The 21,905-nt window shown below is 41.5% G+C and overlaps 1 protein-coding gene across 10 annotated transcripts in view; it reads right to left on the bottom strand.

Annotated features, from left to right (window-relative positions):
- LOC110948477 (RNA binding protein fox-1 homolog 3-like) overlaps positions 1 to 21,905 on the bottom strand; it is a 550,111-nt gene that overhangs the window by 7,635 nt on the left and 520,571 nt on the right. For 9 of the 10 annotated variants that reach the window (XM_051941123.1, XM_051941117.1, XM_051941119.1 and 6 more), the window contains 5 exons: positions 17,319 to 17,451; positions 15,372 to 15,411; positions 12,924 to 12,982; positions 9,609 to 9,687; positions 1,410 to 7,394 (listed from right to left, as the gene is read on the bottom strand). In XM_051941123.1, coding sequence (XP_051797083.1) covers positions 7,350 to 7,394; positions 9,609 to 9,687; positions 12,924 to 12,982; positions 15,372 to 15,411; positions 17,319 to 17,451 — 356 coding nt within the window. In that variant the 3' untranslated portion in view covers positions 1,410 to 7,349. Of the gene's footprint in view, positions 1 to 1,409; positions 7,395 to 9,608; positions 9,688 to 12,923; positions 12,983 to 15,371; positions 15,412 to 17,318; positions 17,452 to 21,905 lie in introns of those variants that run through there. The other variant, XM_051941122.1, reaches the window with a different exon arrangement.

Raw genomic sequence — 21,905 nt, 5'->3', positions numbered from 1 at the left:
TTTTGGCCCACATAATAAAACACCTCTTTCATGACGTTTTTGTGCCATTTTAAACCACATACTATACTATCATGTTTTTGTGTCATTCTGGACGACATAGTATACTATGAGCTTTTGACACATTTTGTCCGACATATTACACTATAACATTTTAGTGACTGTTTTTACAACATACTAAACGATGACGCTTTTGTGCCATCTTGGATGACAGACTAAACTAAGAAATTTTAGGACATTTTGGACCACATATAATACTATGACATTTTTGCCACATTTTGGACCTGATCCTATACTATGATAGCCTAGCCACGCTATACCCATGTTTCTGAAGGCACAAGGGTCTAGGGAAGCTCGACAGGGAGGGAGGCGGGCTAAAAGGTTGTCTATCAAATCCCTCTGCAGCAACTGGGTAGGTATGCAACCAATCAACGCAACGAATAGGCTGACGTAGTTCCGAGAGCACCGGCGGATTGTGGCTAAGTCCCATTAGCTTCCCAACCAGCGGAGCCAACTGGTATATTAAGGATTTGCCATATCCCGTCGGCATAAGTCCAAATACGTCTTTCTTCTCAATGAAACACTTCAGTGCCGTCCTTTGTTTATCTTTCAAGTAGAATTTTAGCTTCAAATCTTTAAGGGCTGTGGCCAAAGCCGAGTCAAAAGATAACTGTTTATTGTGCGCTGGTTGTTTCTGTCAGAATCGTCACGCCTCTGTCGTCACTTCGTTACGCCCACCTTCTGACTCTACACTTCATGGTGATTGGTCCGGCCAGTTTTAGGAGAATCCAGCCTCGAGCCTTATGGAGGGTAACTAGACCCACCCTGGCAGAGAATTAAATTCGTTGCCGTGGGTTGTCTAACGCGGCTAGGCTAATACTATGATGTTTTTGTGCCATTCTAGACAAGATACATATGACATTTTGGACAACATACTGAACTCTTAAACCGTCACGCCATTTTTTTTTACACCACTGCTTTTTATTGAAGTAGATTGTTGAGACATGTTGTCTGTGTATTTGACCCTGCCAATAAAGCACGACTGACTGTTCAACCAATGGAATAGCTGGAGATACAAGTTAAAAAAAAATTCTGAGTTTGCACAGGCAATGTTGTACATCCAATTTGTGTAACAATATACTATCAGAATGTTAGATTATTCAATGTTTGGTTGTGCTTCCAAATGAGGTATGCTTGTCAAAGCGGTAGTTCTGTTTTCATTTACTTATAAGTGGAATTGCAATAAGGTCTATTTGTAGCTATCTGTATGGCCAGACACCACAAAGATTTTTTTTAAAGAAACACATAATGTGGACATATTAAAAGAATAAAGTAAAAAAAAAATCCGAAATCAGGTTATAATGGAGAACCCTCTAATTGACAGCAACAACATCCACATGTGACGGCAGACATAATGTTCTTATAACTGCTTTATTCTGACACTCAGAAAACAATCAGAGGTTACTTATATGTCACATACTGACAACAAAAATAATTCATGAATAAAGAAAAGGATCATAATAGTATACTTTTACCTATGAAATTAACCCAAAAGAAAATTACTTTACACCTTTCAGACAATATATTCTCATTATAGAAATTACATAGAATTCAAGAACAAGTTCAGTTGAATTGAAAATACACAGATAACCCCACTTCATATAGGAATACATATAAAACAGTTACTCAGAGAATCGTGATATAGTGTGTGTATATACATTTAAATGTATTTACAAGTACCGTAACTTTTTTGCTTGGTTTTCTTTTGTACAAATATTTTAGGTGGATTAATAAATTCACCTGCCAGCTTATCAGGGCTTTGCAAATACTTGTAAATATAAATGATGAATGAAAAGTACTTTTCTGCTGATATGTAAACCGTATCTCAATACTACTATTAATAAGTACAAACAAATGTTTGGATCAAATAGAGGTCTGGTTGCATATCAAGCTGGTTGTGGAATACAACAAAAGCAAACAAAACCAAAAAATTTCAAAGTGTTTCTATTATAAATTCACAAACGTTTGACTTACTATAAGCATAATTAAACGGCTCAGACCTCTACAATACTGACTGCAAGTTATTCATATGATATATCTTTAACATTTAAGCCTTGATAAGCTGACATTGAAGCAGTTAAACAATGTTAGGTTTTTACTTTTTCTGTAAACTGTAGACAAACCCGTGCAGACTGATAGGAGCAATTCAAAATGACAATATTCAGACTTGTCCCAGTAATAACATGACAGTAGGGGGAAGTGTTAGAAAAATTTAAAAGCATGAATCCCTGATGGACCCTCACAGTGAGATGTTTTTACATTCACAAACATACTTCCATTTTCTCATAATTGCATTGCAGATGCTAATGCTTTACAGTGTTATTATCTGAAGCAAATGATCACATTATCAGACTCTGACTATAAAGAATTCAAAAACAAGTCCGTTCAAGCAGTATGAGTACCAAGTGAATAGGACAATCTATTACTACCAAAATCTCAGTTTCAAATATTCAAGTCAATTTGAAACTATCAACTTACTCATGATTTGAAGGGAAGACCAGGTTTTCCTTTTTTCTTGCAATCTTTAATTTGGCGTTTTTCATTGTAACTTGAACATGACTTTGCTCTTTTGTACTTACAGTTTACAGTATATTTGATATTCTAAGCAAATGGTCTTTGACATCCTTTTAAAAAGATAATATGGTCCCAGCTCAATGTGATATGCTTTTAATTTTTGAGCACAAATTATGAATTCAAAAGCCAAAATAAATAATTAATATTAGTTTTGTACCATTTGATGTTTAAAGTGGTAATTCAGATAAGTGCATGAATGCTTGATGGATGACTTACAGTCAGTCCAGCCATTAATTCTACCATCATGTTTGAGATTATAGTTTGTGGCTGTGTTGTAGTGGACGGAATCATGTTGTAAGATGCTTTCTTATGTTCAAAATGGCTTAAGTAAAAGTATTTGACGATAATAATTAAAATGTACTTAATGTATTAAACATACACACATTCAATGTAGAAATAATGTTGCTCTGTTGGAACTATTCTCTATACAACTGCAAAAGATTATTCCTTTTATTAAGGATCTAGACGGGGACTCTCGTTAGAAATAAAAACTAAAAGCAACATCTTAACCTGAATTTTAAATTGAACAGGAAGTCAATTAATGTGCCTTTGAATCCAAAGTACTACGTTGTCTCAGTTCAGTTTTCTTTCAAAGATGTGCTGCTGCATTTCAGATCATTTCAAGTTTGTTCAGAGATTACTATGAGAGGCCTGAGAAAAGGGCACTGCAAGTCAAGTCTGCTTAAAGCATGAAGACAGAAAGAGAAAGGAAAGGTTGCATATGGGCAACATTTCTGAGACGATAAAATGCATTTCTAGTGATGTTTCAGACCGCAGTCAAAGAAAACACGGAAGCTCTTGGCATCATGCTTTGTGTTCTTAGCTAGCTATTGTAACTGTAAATGAGGACTGAAATGAATTGGTAATTCATTAAGTTGCAGAAAAACTTGGTTTACTCAACAAGATGGTTTATCAGTGCTGTGTTATTACATGAGGAGGAAATATGTTACCTGAATGTCCTCAAGCAGAGCAAGCATGAAAGTCAATCCTCGTGCTCTCTTATTGTCTGCAAACATATATGTAAGGTGGCCAGAAAATTAGGGTCACCTTGTTTTGTCTCTATCACAACGTGATGAGTTCTCTAGTAAAAATATCCATAATGTAGCACCTTTTTGACATCAATCTTCACGTATGATTTCTTCTAGGAAAAGCAAAAGCATTAGCACATGCAACCCCTGCTATTTTAGTTAAGGAGACCAAATGGGTCTCTTTAACTAAAAGCCAAAATAGTCCATCAATATTTAAAATGAGGAAATGTTCACTGTCTTGTTTGCTTTTTGTTATGACAATTATGATAGTGTGATGTTATTACAGGGACATGGAGTGAACTCATGTCAACTGCAAACTGCATTCAGTCCCTCCATCCTCTCTTTCCTCACACACTCAAACACAAACATTCTATATATATATATATATATATATATATATATATATATATATATATATATATATATACATATATATATGAACACACAGCACAGATTCACACACATTCAGATCAGAAAGCCAAAAATCTGTTTCATTCCAGTCTAGCTTACTACTAGTGGTCACTAAGTGAACACCCACACATGTACTCTGCTGCAGAGTTTATATCAGAAACTCCTTCAAATACTCAAACCAGCTCTCCCATTTGAAAATGGTAAAAATAATATTCAAAGTTAGTTTTTTAGTCTTATAAAAACCCCACATGGTGCGTAGCATACGGACTAGCATATAAAAGGAAGAACAATGCTTGTTTACCCACATAAAGATTTTTCTTTGACTCATGAGATAATGGGTTAATTTTCTTTTTTTGATATACAACATTATATCATTTTAACATCTTGACTAAACATAACTAGCTGTATATGATACTTTTTTCTTTATAAATATGTTACATATCAGAAAGTATTGAAAAAACGTGAACAAATAAAGTGCAACAAACAGATTTCTTTTGAGACCACAAACACTTTTGTGAGTACATATAAATTAAATATTATTGGCAATAGCTTTGAGTTGTATTTCCATAGCTGCACTTAAATCTTGACAGCTAACAGTAGCTACACAGAGATTTTATTTTTAAATCCACCTCACGTAGCACAAAGTTGTAATAGAAGCCAATGCAATGACTGTAAGTCGACTAAGAGGCGAGCACGTCTGCACTCTACACACATTTACATTGTGTCTCCTAACTCCAGGGTGCTTTTATATAATATCTTCCTGTACTTGTGTGGATACAGTGTAAGATGTGTTATACAGTATATGTCTACATATATATAATACAGTAGTCTTAATAAAGAACAACAGTACAGTCTTATTTTATCATCCTCTCTTAGGGTCTCTGCTTAAATAAAACTCAAAAATCAGCTCTTTTTGAAAGCCGTGTTGCAAAGAGGACAAACCTGCTGGTTGTGTTAGAAATGAAACTGCCCTGCCTGCTGAGAAGTAAATAGCACTGTATTGTAATTTGTGAGTTTCAGTTAGCTTATCCTGAGGTAAAACATTTTGTGCAATGGTTAAAAAAAAAGGAGAAAAAAAAGACCAGTGACAAGTAGAAGAAACAGCCCTCTGTCAGGTTCATCCACCTCAGTGCTGTGTCATTGCTGTGTGTGTGAGTGGAAGATGTTTGGTGTTACAGTACATGTTGTGTAGAGATCATCTGCCATGGTGTATTAGTGAAGATACACAGCCGTGTCTTCTGCAAATTCATTTTATATGCGACAATTCTGCATTTTAACGGTGCTGTTTTTGGAAAAACATACACTGCAGAGCAATGGAAATCTTTGCAAACTGTAAAAGAACTTTTTGATTAATGGATTAACCTGTTTACTTATCAAAGTATGGAAAAACCTCTTTATCATGAGTTCCCAGGGTCAAAGCTGACATCTTTAAATTGCCTCAAAAAATAAGAGGCTCAACTTAAAATGAATAAGAAACACAAAAAGCAGTCAAGCCTTATTTTGAAAAGCTAGAACCAGCAACTAATCAGTTATTTGAATAATTTCACTAATCCCATGAAATAAATGTTGCAAGATTATAGCAAAATTATACTAATCAATATTATAATAATATATATCACTTGCTGAACATCTGCTTTAGAAGCCCCGAAGTAACTAAACCTCAGTAACCGCATTACACGACAAAAGATGACTTTATTCTGTTGTTTTCTATGAACAGAGTATTTTAAAAGTCGATATCGCTGTTGATCACTTTCATTTTATTGTGGGAAGCCAAAATCATGGTTAATATTTGATTAACTGTGCAGCTCTACAGACTACAGTCCCTAAACATGATTTTACAGTTTTTCCCCAGTGTCTTGCAGGAGTACAGGCTCATCAACCAATTCTGCTCCTCCATTCTTCTAAACTAATATTCAAAACAGCAACGGTATCACCACCTGTACCTACAACACAGAGATGCAATACTGCTAACAGGAAGACATACAGAACACAAGCAGAACTGCAATCTTATTTTGGCTGACTTTTAAAACAGATTATTCCACGTTATTTGGGACCAGCTACTTATATTGGCTCTCAACCAATTTTAGATGCTAAGTTCTGCTTACAGAACTATTGAGCCTATTCAAAGCACTTGTAGAATATCTTTTGTGGTCCTGAAGAAGCCTTATAAAGTATTAGAAGAACTGATTTCATCATCTCAGCTTGAGCTTGGAGAAAAGACGTAGACTAGAAAAGGATCTAATAAAAGACGAGTAACCCTTAAAGTAATTTTAGGCAGCTTAAAGCACATGGTTCATTTAGTCTGTGTTCCCGCGCAATTGGTCCTATGAAAAACTAAAAATAGCACTGAACACGAGATGTGAACAGAGGCTGCCAGTGGAAAAGGCAAATGCTCATTCTGCATATATTTATGTTCAGCTGTACTGATATGAATTTTTAAGCAACATTTCCCCCAAAACATACCCACCGATGCAGAGTAGTCGCACATAAACGTACTGTTATTTGCAGGAGACTGGGCTGGCATATGAGCATTGTGAGTCCAAGACAGGAATCTGACCTTCCCGACCCTTTACTCTGCATGCTGTCATACCACATAGTACAGCTTGTAAGGCTCCACTGCAAGTGCACAACAGTAGGACACTCCAATGTTTAAAAAAAGAACAAAAAACAAAACAAAACAAACAAAAGCAGTCAGAGCAGTGCCGTCTTTGAACTAAGAATTACCAAGGCATGTTAGTGAGTGCTAAGACTGAGATGTTTATTTCTACATGTTACATGGAAGATAAATGTTAGAGAAGTAACTAAATGGGATGGATCAGCATCAACCTGATTCCTTGTTTGTTGTGTATACATCATAGAAATGCCCCAGTATATTCTTAGTCAGATGACAGCGGCTGCATACACACACCTCTGAGCATGCACCATGCGTGCTGCAGTAGGCTCACATTGGTTATGGTGACACAGCACCCATATACAGCAATCAAGATAATGCACGTGTGCATAAAACTTTCCAAAAGAAAACCAAAAGCACAAAAATGAATACAAAACAAGAGCAGACCAATGATGACATCAAAAAGGTTGTTGTAGAAATATCGGCTTGAGAGGGTGTCAGGGGAGGGGCTCAGCATGTGGACCTGGAAGCTTTTAGTTTGATTTAGCTCTCCACCAAGGACCAGGTGTTCGCTTGTTTTGTGTGTGTCTTTTTTTTTTTTTTAAAGATATTTTTTTGTTTGTTTGTTGGGGTAATGTCTCTGTCTTTTCTCGCTTTTTTTCTTTCTTTTAGTAGGGAGTGAAGCGACTGTACCCTCCTCTGTATAGGCTAGCCTGCAACATCAAAGATGAAAAAGTACCAATCAGTATTCAGGTGACAGCTTTAGTTGGTTTCTCTTTCGCCACAAATTTCCTTCCTTTTAAGTTATTGAGTTTTCGCATTGGAATAAGTGTTTCAATACGGCAGCGTTTATGGTTTGATATATTTAAGCCAATAAGTTTTTGTTAAATGAAACGCCTAATTGTGGAGACTGTGAGTGTGTGTTAGGAACAGGGTCATCAGAATTTAAAGTGGATTGGAGCATAATTAGTGCAATTCATAGAGAGGAAATAGTTTGATATATAAGAGCAAAAAAGGGCACTTTCTTGGAAAAAAAAACTGTTATTAAAATTCTGGGTAAGGCTTAGATATTTTATTTAATTACAGTAAGAAATAACTGTAAAATATTGTGAGACTTTTTTTACTTTTTACCTTTCCTTTTAGGTCCATAACACTATCAGAGATTCAACCAAAGCAGAATAAGTTCAGAGAGGTTTAATCACAGCTCCTTTTCAAGTCTAGCAGAGGTGTCTGCACCTTTCTGGAGGGGCAAACCACCACAGGATATTAGCTCTTAGATTTAGCACCATGCTCAAGATATCTAGGCCAGACACACATAAAGCATGCAAGTGGGCCTATGCATGCACACCTGCACATGCACACACGCACACACACACACACACACATTCAGTCCCTCCTCTCATCTTTCGGTGGCTCTGCTGCAATTAGGAATTCAGACAAACTCCAAAGGCTACAGAATGTCTTCAAAGGCTAATTTTGCCTAATTTCGGGGAGCCCCTCTTGCTTGTACAAAACTTTCATCCATATGAGATGCTTCTGTAAGCTGGAAATGAGTAAAGAGAATTTCCAACCTCAACCTCAGAGGAACTAATTATTGTATAGCTTTTAAATGCAAAAATGACTCCTCACTGCTGGAGAACCATTAATCAAATATGATTAAAGAATTAGGAACCAAACTGGCCTTTTCTCTTTAGCTCAGGAGTTTATTAGATGTTGGCCTCAGCACAGCTTGTCTCCCAGTAGCCTCGCCATTTGTTCAACACCACACGAGCGAACACACACACACACACACACACACACACACACACACACACACACTCGCCCTCTCCAGTCTGTGTTAGCTCCCTGAGCTCCCAACACACACAACATTAGCTCTGATATTTTTAGGGGCCAGATCCTGTCTTCTACTTTCATTGAACGGACGATTAAAGTGTCAGCGAAATGGAAGGAAATTTGGAGGGAAAAGAAGAAAGAATAAAAAAAACATTCAAGCACATTTTTTAATTAAGTAAATGAAGAGGGAAAAGAAATGTCTTAATTAATGAAAGCTTTTAGCTAGCAGCTGCACCGGGGAACTGTATGCTTTTTTTCTTTTTTTAATGTTGTTGAAAAATCGCATGCATGCCGGAATGGTAAATTTGAGTCATTTCTCAAACAGAGAGCATGCCTCCGATCAAGCTTCTGGGCAGGAGAGGAGGGCGAGACAACTCCCTCCCTCCGTCTTGCTCTCTCTTTTATGTCCCACGGCACACTGCTGCATGCGTTTGATGGTCCTTAATCTCTAGGTTTGGTCTGTGAGCCTGGTCCCATCCCCTCATCATCATAAAACAAAACCAAAGAGAAACTCTCTCTGTTTCAAAAAAGTTGCTCTTTTATTTATCATCACTTTTCACCTTTGATGTTACAGTAGCTGCAAAAGCTAGCTAAAAACAGACATTAACAATTCAACTTCATCCCTTCAAAGTTTGGTTTGGCTGAATGGAAAAAGAAAATAAAGATGATCCAACTCACTCAGTAGTGAGCTGAGTGATGTAGAATGAAAAGAAAGCTTGAAAAATGTCTTTGTTATGTAAGATGCAAAGTTGGAAAAAAACAACACTGCAGTGATCACTCATTCTCATTTCAGGAGGAACTAATGTCAAATCAATATAGCATAAGGTGAGCTCACGTGGCATAACATAAGTATATTGCACTAAATGTCAGAGTCAATTTCCGCATGCCGGGGTTTCCAAATACTGCTCAGCTCCACTAGGGTGTGCCAGATAGCCCAATAAAAACTAAATTAATTCATGAATAATACAGAAATAAAAACCAGTGACCACTACAGTCTCTGGTCTTTATTTTTGGAGAGTGAGTCGTGTGTGCTTGTGTCATGAATGCTTGAGACAAGGCGCAGACAGAAACAGGCGGTGGTCTCATAGACTTACCATGGTCCCCACACTGTATGTGGCGGCAGGGCCAATTGTGTGGTGATACGGGTCTGCTGTTGCATAGACTCTGCCATAGCTGCACAGCAGGAGACACAGAGAACACAGTCATTGATCTATCATTGACGAGGAGAGCAGAACATTTATGCATGCTTGTTTAATGCTCAACCCCTCAAGTCAACTCTTTCAAGTCTCTAACACAATCAATTATTTTCCTCCTGGCCTCCTGGGCTTCCTGCATTATACAAGGTGGTTCAAAAAGGGGAGTTCAAAGGTTGGTGAATTATACTTGTCTTTTCATTGTCATCTTGATTAGGTGGCTGGAATAGGTAATGAGCAGCGAGAGACAGAAAGAGTAAGATGCAGAGGAGGAGAACACAGTTGGTGCTGGAGGGCTTGGTCTCTCACCCTGTTCTTGTTTACCCAGGCTGCACACTGGGCTCACGCCCCTGTCTTTTCATTGTTGCTGGTTTGGAACTAATCCTTCCAATTTCCTTCTGAGACAGGACAAGATGTGTCTGCCTTATTTATTTATTTATTCGACTTCACATATTCCTCTATTTACTTTCTTTCTTTTTTTTCCAGTGCTTGCTTGCAAATGAGGGTCTGCGCGGAGCAGATAAGGCACACCCAGCCAAGGACTGAGGGCACCAAATCAACCAGGAATAAAAAAAGTGGAGAGAGGAAGAAATTCTCCTAAAGGAGACAACAAGACATACAGCATTCATGCCTTTCGCATGAGCTACATTGAGTTATATAAGATCTAAATATGGCTCGGCCCATTTAAGTCCGGCAGTACCCAAGGTCAGTGAGCAGGACATGAAATCAGAAAGGCTGTCTCGGCTCCTTGGGGAGGAGGCCGGTGCCATGAGATGGTCAGGGGAAGTCTCCGTGGTCCTCTTATCTTCAGTGAGCACCGAACCCCACAGGCCCTCTAAGGCTAATATATCTACAAAATGACTCTCACCAGAGTGGCACTGCTGACGACGGGCAGGTCAAACCACCCTGTGCAATGTCACAGAGCCTCCACAGAGCTGACTGGAAGCCAGCAGGGTCTCTACAATGTGACTGGCTCCTCACAAGGCCTCTTTGATACATCAGACTCACTGGTATGAACTCTGTTTAGTTACTGAAAGAGCTTTGGTAATGCAGCCTGTGAGCACTGTGGGCTTTTCGGATAATAAATGTTTCATATTTTACAGGGGTTTCACACGCCTTCCACAATCCTGGTGACCTCTTTTTTATGATTGGCTGACTGCTTCACGGTAAGTCTGATAAGGTATTGCTGAGACAATACCGACAAACCCCTATTGATCCAATGGGCATGACCGCTTATTCAAAAGGAAACAAACAGACAAAGCAAAACAAACAACTTGGGGGCGAATTATATTAAATCTCAGAGAAAAGTATAGGCAAGAGAAACGGGAATTAAATCACTCAGAGGGGGAAAAAAAAAAAAGCTGCTGTCCAATTTCTGCTCTCGCCGAGCACGGCTGCTCATAATTCGAGCCGCGCCGAGGCCTGATAAATCTTACATTATCGATATGATCTTCAGGCTCTCAGGCAGGGTGTACGTTATCACAAGTGACATGCTCAATCCTTCCCAGATTAGATTCCCAAACCAGCCCACATCCCGGCTGACAACGGCTTTCAGGGGCCGAAATGAATCAGCGACGCCTCCTCAAACGGAGCACACCTGAACCAGAGTGACATCACTCAGAAGTGATAGAGTTCCTGCTGGTCCATCTCTCCCTCGCTCTGTCTCCCTACCTCTCTTCCACAGACCTGAGGCCATTCATAAATACCGCAGTGATATACCCACTCTCCCATCACAAGCAGAGAGTCACGACATATATCACTGCTTTTCTCATCGAGTCCAACAAGGTTAGTCTTCTTTTTTTATGTGTTCTTTAGCTCCAAGCTAAAAAGAAAAAGGTGGTTTGCCTAATAGATAAGATAATTCAAGAGAGAGAAAAACCTCGGGAAACCTAAAATAACTTCTATAGAATATCGTAAAATGCTGGTGAAGCAACCCTCATTCATCACATACAGTACATTCTCCTCTCATCACGTCTGTATTTGTGATGCTTTTTGGTAGGAAAAAAGTAATTATTTCCAGCAGAAATCTAACTTTCTATCTCCTACACTGTGGTTTGTGACTAAATATATTCAGGAGGTCAGTTGGTTGGTTGATATGCTCTGATTCAACTCGATTGTAATTGGTCGAGCGATCGACTTCAATAAGGAGAAAAACACATCGACAGCCTTCCAGGATTAATCCTTTATTTTTGGCATCTGTGAACACCCATGTGTATTCACAACTTTGACCACAACCAACTTAATGTAGACTTCAAAGTTCAACTTATTTAGCCTTTACTGACTTCTGTGACATGGTGAAATGTAGTCTGTTTTTCCTGCTGTCAAAAATAATGAACTAAAGCAGGGATAGGCTGTGTTGTTGTATAGAATCTTGGGAAAAACATGCATACTAACCTTTCATCGTATTCATGTGATCTGAGAGAAAAAGAGCACTCTTCACTCCTCTTGGCTTTGTTTTAAAGTTTGAGAAAATCAAACCCATGATGGGGGACTTTAGCCAATCATAGGGCTTTTCACCCAGATCAGGTGAGAGAGTAAAATCCGTAACAAAGTCCAGCCTGACTATTTTTTCATTATTGTGTGGTGACTAAGGCTCAAGATGAAGAGGCAGGAGCTAGGCTTTGGTTTCAAATTCTGGCCTTTTTATTTCTTTGTTTTTGGCCTCCTCCAGTTTTCTGCCCACTGCAACTTTAATCCTCAAAGGCTTTTCTCCTTATGAAAGTAATATTGGTGATTATCTAACCGATGAGAATTTGATGGAATGAGAGCATATTAACCAACCAGTCGACCTGGACACTGCGGCCCCACTTCAGTCATTAATTGCTGCTCTATTGTAGGTTTTTTTGTGTTTCCTTGTGCACTTGAGCAAAACAGTCGCTGAGGAGGTTCTTGCTAATGATGGGTTTACTTTAAAATCAGTCTAATTCCTTGACGGCAAACTGTCTATGGAAGTAAGAAAAACACCGAAAATAACAAAATGAACGTAAGATATCTGACTAATTAAGTGATTCACAGCGGTCTTTGTCTTCAAAGCCACCGTCATTAAAGTAAGATTCATATATTGATTTCTAATACTCTCCTATTAATAACATATTAGATCTTGGACAGCTGAAGCATGCATCATTTTTGCATTCACTAATCTTTGTACAACAAAGTGGCACAAGCTCAGTTTCTTGATACAGCCCATTTACTTAAAAAGAAGAGAAGACTTCTTACCTGTCACTGTAAGCAGCGGTGGTGGTGGGCTGGGCAAATCTGTATGCTGCATAGCCACCCTGTAAAAATACCACAGTATTAATCAATGATTAAGCACTACCTGCACACAGAAAGGTTAGATCTCTCAGACACAAGAAAACAACAATACAGACATAGATCTTTAAATTGCCTTAATAGTTAAATGTCACTGCACAGTGTTTGGTCATCAGCTCACAGTCCCCAACTGCAGGGTCCCTTGGAGACACCAGAGGGTGCTGTTTGATATATGGTGTGTTAGGCAGGTGGTGCCAACAGGGGAATGAATGATGTTCCGAGAGGCAGTACATTTGGAGGAGCGAGTCATTGTCACACTAGAGGCTCATCTGAGTAGCAGCCACGGCATAACAGAGGCCACGTGAGGCAACTCCCCAATTTCAGCCCATTTTTAGATTGAGGAGGCTCTGCTGCTACATTATTGAAGATCCCCTTTTTTCCTTTACACGACCCCCCTGGCTCACAAATGAAGTAAGAAGGCAGAAGACAGTCGGACCATTGGGGAGTCAGGACCGCTGTATTCATTTGCCAGAGTGGGGAAGGAATTAAAGACCTCATTGTGGAGTGCTGCTATTACTCTCTTTGAAAAATGAAGCTGTTCTCCCACTGTTTTTCTATTAGTGCCAGTGGAGTGTGTGCCCATCTGTGTCCATACGGTGGATAGGTGGCTTTTAATAATGCATGTTTTCATTCATTTTTAAACTCAAGGGGGGAGACGTCCGATGGAGTGCAGTGCCGAGAGGCAACGGTGTGCAATGGTTGCCACGGCCACAACTGCACATGGAATCAGGTCAGGGGCCATGGCGATTGAATACTGCTCCCCTGATTCTCCTCGAGGGTTTTCCATGGGGACAGGAAGTCACAGCACTTGCGGCAGATGACTTCCTGTGGGACGGACATGCCTTGGGACTGTGCTGATTACAGCAACAGCCCGAACAAACACGGGCCAATAAATCACTCTCCCACATTGTCAAATCCTGCACACAGCAGTGCAGCACATTTGTTATTTTGTCATGGAGAGTGTGTATTTGTGCAGTCATGTATGTGTGGACTCACGTGTGTCTACATGGACATGTATGCATGCATATGTATTAGTGCATGCAGTCTATGTAGTGTATATTTATATCTGTATGCATGCAGCTTCCCTGTCCGCAAATGCATTAGCAGGTCATATATTTCAAAAAAGGAAGCTTTGACACATCAGCCAGCTGCTTCTGACAGGAAGCCAGTGTCCACTGAATGATTGTATAGGACACTGAGGGCTAAGGGACAGCTCCCTCTTGGTCACTCGAGACCTTCACGCACACTCAGCCAGTCTGAGGCTGTGCAGTGACCATTGCCAAAACTAATGGCAGTAAAGCACTAGGGTCTGCCCTGACGGGTTGAATGATGGAGCAGCCTGGCCAGGCCTTGGTCAAGGGACATCAGTGTGTAGGACTTAGCTGGAGGTGGCTGAATGAGTGTAAGAGACAAACACCATCACTCAGAGTGCAGCCTGGGTCTCTTCTATGGTGGTGGGTGTCGCTACAATAAAAGCCAGTGAAATACAGTCCTATCATGTGGGCCCGTGTGTAAGTCATATATCACTTGGGTTTAGCATTTCATTCCCAGACACTGGTCTTTGTCAGGGTGAAAGTGAGAAGCAACTGTCACTGTTGCCGTGTCCACTGTCATCTCGCTATCTCAGCAGACGGTGGCAGCAAAAAAAAAAAAAAAAAAAAAAGAAGTAGCAGAATCAAAGGGACAAATTACATCCCCCACAAACGTTTGGACTGATGTCAAAGTGGGGCAGCGTGGTAATTTCAGCATTATCTCTACAGCGTCCATGCTTTTTTCTGTCAAGGGCGACGTGCAGCAGGGCCAGCCTCTGATGTGACCCTGCTGCACGGACAGCTCCAGAGGGACGGCTAATCCCTTTATCTGCTGCTCCTCTTATCTCCCACATGGTGATTGCTGGGAGGAACCGGCTCCACTCAGGCCTGCACAGACCCCCTGGGGCAGGCAGGGATATCCCAGCCAAACCCTCTGAGTGAACACAAAATGCTAAACAGCGGAGTGGAGGAAAAAGGTAGCGAGAAGAAGAAGGAGGAGGGGGCGACACCTCAAAAACCCAGACAAATCTAAAGGAAGAAATGACCTAACTTGACATGGGACACTGAGTCAGGGTCTGCCTCACTGCCAAAGTCTGAGATCATAGGAAGAGAGGAGGGAGGAGCTGAGGGGGTTTTAAATTTTGTTGTTGGGTTTCTTGGCACAGTAGACAGAGGCCTAATCGACGCCGGCTTGGCAGCGAGGCTGGGTGAAAGCTGGGGGCTGAGGAGATCACGTTTTTCTCTCCAGGGCTGGGCTTCTTGTCTGCCTTACTTCTGTTTCATCTAAGCAGGAAAGAAAAAAAGAAAAGCAAACTGTACTTACATAGATCTCTGCACCATAGAAGCCATCTTGGTACACCACCCTGTGAAATTATGGAACAAGAATGGAGAGTGAGTTGATTTGGTTTACATCCTGCCTCTCTGTATCTCAGCTCTTGCCATTCTTCCTATATGGCCCCATTTGTGGGTCTATGGGGTCAGCTCTTAGCAGCTTTAGTGCACTGTACCACAAATAATGAAGGACACATTAAACTGAACGCTGCAACTGTTTCACATCCCTGTCCAATTTTCTGCTCTGGTAAAATTGTTTGTCTTTCCAGTTGCTGCGGTTGTTGTCAGGAGGGCTGGTGGTGCTGGGGAGAGGAGGGGAGGACAAAAGAAAGCAGTGAAGGAGCTCCATCACATGACTTCGCTATATAAATCAACCAGCTGCCAACGGTAGCAAAGGGCCCCCGAGTAGGAGGGAGGGGAATGGGGACGTGGGATTTCCAGTCCCGGCTTCAGCGACGAGTCCCTCTGCAGTAAGACGGATCCTGATCTAATCACAGATAGACAGCTATACTGGGCCCTCGGCCGGCCTCCGTCAGACCTCTCCCACGGCCACACAGACCACTGCTGATAAGAGACAAGTGTGAGGCAGGGCTGCACAAAGCCAGGAGATCAGCATAGGACCTGGTCACAGTCCAGTGAGATCTGCCCAGTAATGCACTATCTCAGTTCTCTGCAGCTCTTACTGGGGCCCTGTCAGTTCTTGCTTTGTCAACATACAAATATAAGGACAGACAGCGTTAGGGCATGTCGATACACAGTTTCCCACAGTTGAGATTGTATGTGTAGTGGTAGCTGAAGGGAAGGTGTACCAAGTGTAAAAAATACCATATATTAGGTGCTCCACTGCAAGTATTTGAATTGCTACTATGTACTTTTTAACAAGTAAAAATAACTGCCACTGTAAAGCGCAGGCTGGCATACGTGATCAAGTTACTGTAATCAGCCATAGTCTGTAGCTAGGCCCAAATTTCAGTTTAACAGTTATCCAAATGTTTGCACAGTGTTTGCTCAGCTCATGCAACATTACTATGGTATCTCTCTGCCTTTCCTCATCACTGAGGAGTTGGTCTGGTGTTATGCCTCATTCTGCCTGCCTGCCAAGGACTAGGGCTGAATGATCATATTCTCCAGACGTAAGGAAACCTGCTTGCTTGGTATAGACTGCAGCAAAAAATTGCATCACCATTTTTTTTTTGCTATTTTCAGTGGGACAAGTAGACAAAAAAAATCACCATTTCTTTAAAAATTATTACTTATATCAGTATATCTGTCAAAATAATTCAAACTTGATGTTTTCTATCACATCATTCAACCCTACCAAGAGTTACACATCCATTGTGGAACCGTGCACACCTAAAATGGTAACTACTGGACATTGTAGTGACATCTAAGGCAAAGCACTGCTTGTAAACAATGTAATATTATTTTTTGGGCTTATCAGTCATCATAAATTATCCAAAGTCTATAGTTTATGAATGTATAGTTTTGCTGGACTGAGGAGTAACATTCTGAATATGCTTCATTTGAAACTTTCAGAATTCCAATTTATTACCAAAGTGTGGCGTGCTGCCACAGTTTGGATAATTAATGGGAAACACTAGATACCAAATACTCCCCAAAGACCTGTCTACATAAAAATATGAAGCAGGACAATAACAGCTGATGGCCCGTATTATTATTTTAACAAACTTTGCAACATTAAACACCCTGCTTTCCTGTTGAAGTACAGCATGTGGTCCTCTGACATAATTCTTAGAAATTGTTCAGTTATGACTACCACAGCAAAATTTATCTAAAGAATGTGAATAGAAACACATGAGTAGATGAGTTGAGCGGACTTGTTACAATCTCACTATAGTATGAACACAACTGAAACTTTGCCATTGTCTAAAGTGCTCAGTGCAGTTTTCTGGGTTCGGGTTAGAAATTCAATACTCACGCTCCATAAGCTGGGATTGGTGGTGGCGGAGGAGCTGTGCGGAATGTATTGTACACAGCCCGTCCCCGTCCCCGCAAGTGGGCACCCCGATAGGCCACCGTAGCGCCTGTGGCAGGGTAGGGAAACCCTGTTACTATGGAAGAAACACACAGGAGAAGAGAAAATGACTTTCAGAGAACATCCTCGACTTGGCATTGCTTACCTTATGACAGAATACATTAGAGAGAGACGTGTGGCACTGCTTTCCCTATGACAGAATGCATTATGGGGACGACAAGGAAACAATAGATTTAATCTTTTCTAGGTGCGCCTCATCGAGCACTCTCCCCTTTCCCAGCTCGCTGCTTTGTGCCGTACTCAGCAAGGATCCACATTTGCTGTACGCATCCTTTCCTGATGCCTGGCGAGGGGCAGCCTTGAAGCCTAGGCAGGTAATGGATGCAATACCACTAGTTTCGCACCACAGCTTTTGCATAGTTTAGACACAATGGGCTAGCAGCGAAGAGAACAGTTGGAGGGTGGACGGGGTAGAGGTAGAGGGCGTTTCTAGGTGTTGGGTAGAGACAAATGGGAGGTGAAGGTTGTTGAACAACCTGACTAGATGTTCAGAACTTCCCCAAGGGGAACTGCAGCAGATGGGCTGGATAGCCAAGGCTCAAACCTCAGCATGACCCCCATCTCCAAACCCATCTGGGACCATATTTAACCAATCACACAGCTACACATGTCCTCTGCTGATGGCTACTGGTGAATGGGAAAGGGCCAGTTGGGGTGAAAGGCTTCAGGGTGAGCAGCGAAGGGTTGGTGCGATGCTGCTACAAAATGGTCATGGTCGCAGATTAGAGGACAGTCGATGTGATCGTCAGCTCTCCACTTAACCTTCAATCAGTCCAGTGGCTGTCTGATTACAGGCTGTGGAGGTGCATACAAACACACTGATCTCTAGACGTGATTAAGCTGGCCTCCACTTTTCTAGCAATTGAAATTCCCTCACAGCCCCCTTCGCTCTGATCGTCGCCCCCTCCCTCCCTCCATCCCCCAACACCTAGTCCATCACCACACAGTCAGCCCCATTATTCTTCATCCCCAGCAACGCCCCCTTTTCCACCCTCCCCTCACCTTATTCTTTTTTATTCATTTCCATGACATGTTTTGGGTGAATTTATCATGGGCCTCTTTCAGTTTCTTCAATCAGAGCTGGCTCTGCTATGAGGAGTTGTGGTGCTCATGTCTGATCATGTTGCTGGGGGGGGGGGGGGGGGGACTTTGCTTCAGTTGAGGTGAATAATGCAGGTTAATAACATGTGTCCAATACGTTTCAGATGAACCCACAGCCACAATGGAGACGGCAAACGGTGGCTCGCAATCTCAGATAAACTAGACTACAATGAAGATCCATGGTGGCTCGTGCGGCCAGCGGTATATCGGTTCCTGCCTGGTGAGCGACGGCCTGGTGTTGCTGTGCTCTGAGCAGCGTTAACCCTGCAGTTGGTTAAGACCAGTGAGCACCCTAATGAACGATGCACACCCTAGCCCCGCTGCTTCAATAAAGCTGACAGGGAGACAGATTAGTGGTGCTTTTAAAAACACAGAGAGCTAGGTTTAATGTCTTCTGCCATTAACATCACGCTCCATTACTGGGTCCACACACATATTCAAACTTTGCGTCTCATTTGGCCAGGTGACGCCCACATTCCCCCCCTTCAACCACCCACCAATGTGCAGGACACTTTGTTTGCTGCCAACGCACCAATAGACTGCCTGGACTAGCAGGGTGCCCCCTTTCCCCCAAGTGATTTATAATGCTGACCTTGACATTTAAATTAGTCTCTTTTTTTGGAGCAGTGGACATCTGAGCACAGTTGCTAAAGGGCAAAAACAATCCTCTTTGATAGTTTCCAAGGTGTGTTTTTTTTTCCTCCCCCCTTTCCGCTACTGTGTTTCGCTTCTGCTTCTGGGCCCCACAAAGTTCAATTGCTTCTTTCTTTCTTTTTTGAAAATTTGTATGCAATATGCATGCTGTGATGTATGTGAATGTAAACTCATAATGAGTTGGCGATAGGCTACACTGCTTCAATAATAACCCATAAATCAAAGGCACTGTCACACCTTGGTAAGCCCGTGAAAAGCAACAACAGCCACGGTGTATGAGAGCACAAACCTGGTCTAGCCACCAAAGTCAAACACCTTTTCCGGGAGGGGGGCTGGAGAAAATATGAGTTATGTGCTGGAGGGCGGCAGGGTCACACTGCACCTCATATGTCATATGTGTCAACTTGAGAGAAGCTCAATACCTGCAGAGCCAGTTGGACCTGAGGTAATCCAGCTCTGTGCCAATGATGGGGTCATAACCGGCTCCCATAAAGAAAGATCTGATTTTCCACAAGGTTGATCTCTCTAATACTTCCTGCTCAAATACATCGGGCAATGAGCACTTAATCCACGCACTGGGGACCAAAAACAGCTTAATCTAATCAAGAGTCTGGAGCTTAATTATCCCCCAAAGTACACTCCAACAATGAGAGGATCTGTCTACATATATTAAGATGGCAATTAGCCTTTCTTTTCTGTCATTTACACAGCTGGTAGCTTTTCACAAGTCCTCAAGAAAACTCCACCTTAGTAGCAGAAAATATGAACTGGTGAATGAAAAGCTACTCATCTCCTGTCTCCCTAGAAATTAAGCTGCAGAGAAGAGTGTCTCTCTTGCAGCCTGAGGGGGGAACCGCCATATGAGGGGCTTTCTAAGTGACAGCTGTCCATGGTGCTGAAAACATCCAACACGAGGAATCAAGAAAACGTTGCCAATTATTGTAAAATGCACTAAACAGGGCAATATGTACTGCATACTGATCTGCCTCTCAATGGTTATCCTAATCATTTAAATACATTTGTCATGTTTGATGTAATATTAACATCTGCAACTGTGTTCTTGTTTTAAAATTTCATACAATAAGTAATAAAATCAATCTAAAAATCTATGTTCAGTTGCACTAATCCGTATTCATGCAGATAAAGACATGAAATATCTACACACAGTCATTTGTACAACTTTTATCTTCAAAAGTTGTCATTAAACCACATCAGTGCACAATAAGAGAGGACAAAGGTGAGCACAGATACTGAATGCTTGCCCATGATTTGTGCCTCTGCTATGTTTTATTGCCAATCCCTCCATTTGACTGGGAACCCAATCCCCCCCCTCCCCTTTTTGTTCCTGGGATCACAACTCTGTCCTATGAAACCCCACTAGCTCCCTTCAGTGGGGGTTTGTGGGAAATTTGGGTGGCAACAGAAGACATGGACTTGGGGTTGGCGCCGTCTGCCAATACCTTACCAAGTACTCCCCACTACCTCCCTCCTCCACCAGGAGGAGGAGCCAATCTACCCTGGAAGAGGTTAAGAGCGAGGAGCCGGCATGAGGCTCTCATCCGTCATTCTCCTGAATGGGTTTTGAGGACAATAAACCTGTAGCGCCAGGACGAATGGAGACGAAGTGTGCTGTCACCGAGCCAGGATTTATGGCTCCCAATTTCACTGATCTCCTGCACAGAAATGAGGACTGATAAACAGTGATTAATCGCCTTTATATCCCATTTTACTCCCACCAAAAGTATATTAACTGTAGCTATGATGATTTTGGAATATGTCCTGAATCCTGCAGTGTGATTCTTGTTTTATTATTTTTCTTCTTCTTCTTCTTCTGTCGGGAAGGCGGAAAAAAAAAACAATCTAAGGCCCGGACAGGCTTTTTTTTTTTTTTACATGTGGGTTAAAACAGCCTTTTTCTGCTCATTAGGGAGGTTTTGTTTCAAAAATGTATCTCTTATTTATGTTTCCCATCTTCCCAGCTGGCAAGCATATGTTGTCGTTTAGGCTTGGCAAACTCCAGCGCCATGTCAAGACGACTTGAAAAATTAGCAGCCAATAAATCACCCAACCCCTCCTGCTTCCCCTGCCTGGAGTGGTGGACCACACTCCCTCTGATTTATGAGATGATTTGGGAAGAGAGTGTGTGTGTGTGTGTGTGTGTGTGTGTGTGTAAAATGGAGAAAGTGTGCATGGAAGAGGGGGCATGCATTAGTGTCTGTGTTCTACATAGGTTATCTATTTCTGTATGCTGGAATGCTTTGGTCTGAGTGGAAAAAAACAGGGCAGGTGATAGTGTTGTGTGTGTATATAGGTCACTGAAATTATTGTTAATCTAAGTTACTTCACGTTCAGATCTTTAATTTAGTGAAAATTCTACCCAAATTCATCATAGTGCATACATTTCAGCATGCAACTGCGCAGGGATGTGTGAATGTTTGTGTGTGTGAATAATTATCAGGCGAAGATGTCGAAACCAAAGGAGTGCTTGGGGGGGGGGGGGGGGGGGAGTAGGAGGCAAGGGAGGAGGCTTGGAGGGGGTGAGGGGTTGGGGATGAAATAAAAATGATAGATGACTGCTTTCTGTCATGGACAGTTATTTAGAGGTTCGCCGTAAAGCTGTCCGGGGAATGAACAGATTTTAGTCTAATGAGCAGAAAGGAAAGCCGTTAAAGTGGCGCGATGTGCTCAGCACTTCTTCCAAATGAAATAGTACCA

This window comes from Acanthochromis polyacanthus, chromosome 21 (genome assembly GCF_021347895.1).
Source record: "Acanthochromis polyacanthus isolate Apoly-LR-REF ecotype Palm Island chromosome 21, KAUST_Apoly_ChrSc, whole genome shotgun sequence".
Classification (NCBI taxonomy): domain Eukaryota; kingdom Metazoa; phylum Chordata; class Actinopteri; family Pomacentridae; genus Acanthochromis; species Acanthochromis polyacanthus.
This window is presented reverse-complemented; position numbering and strand designations above follow the sequence as displayed.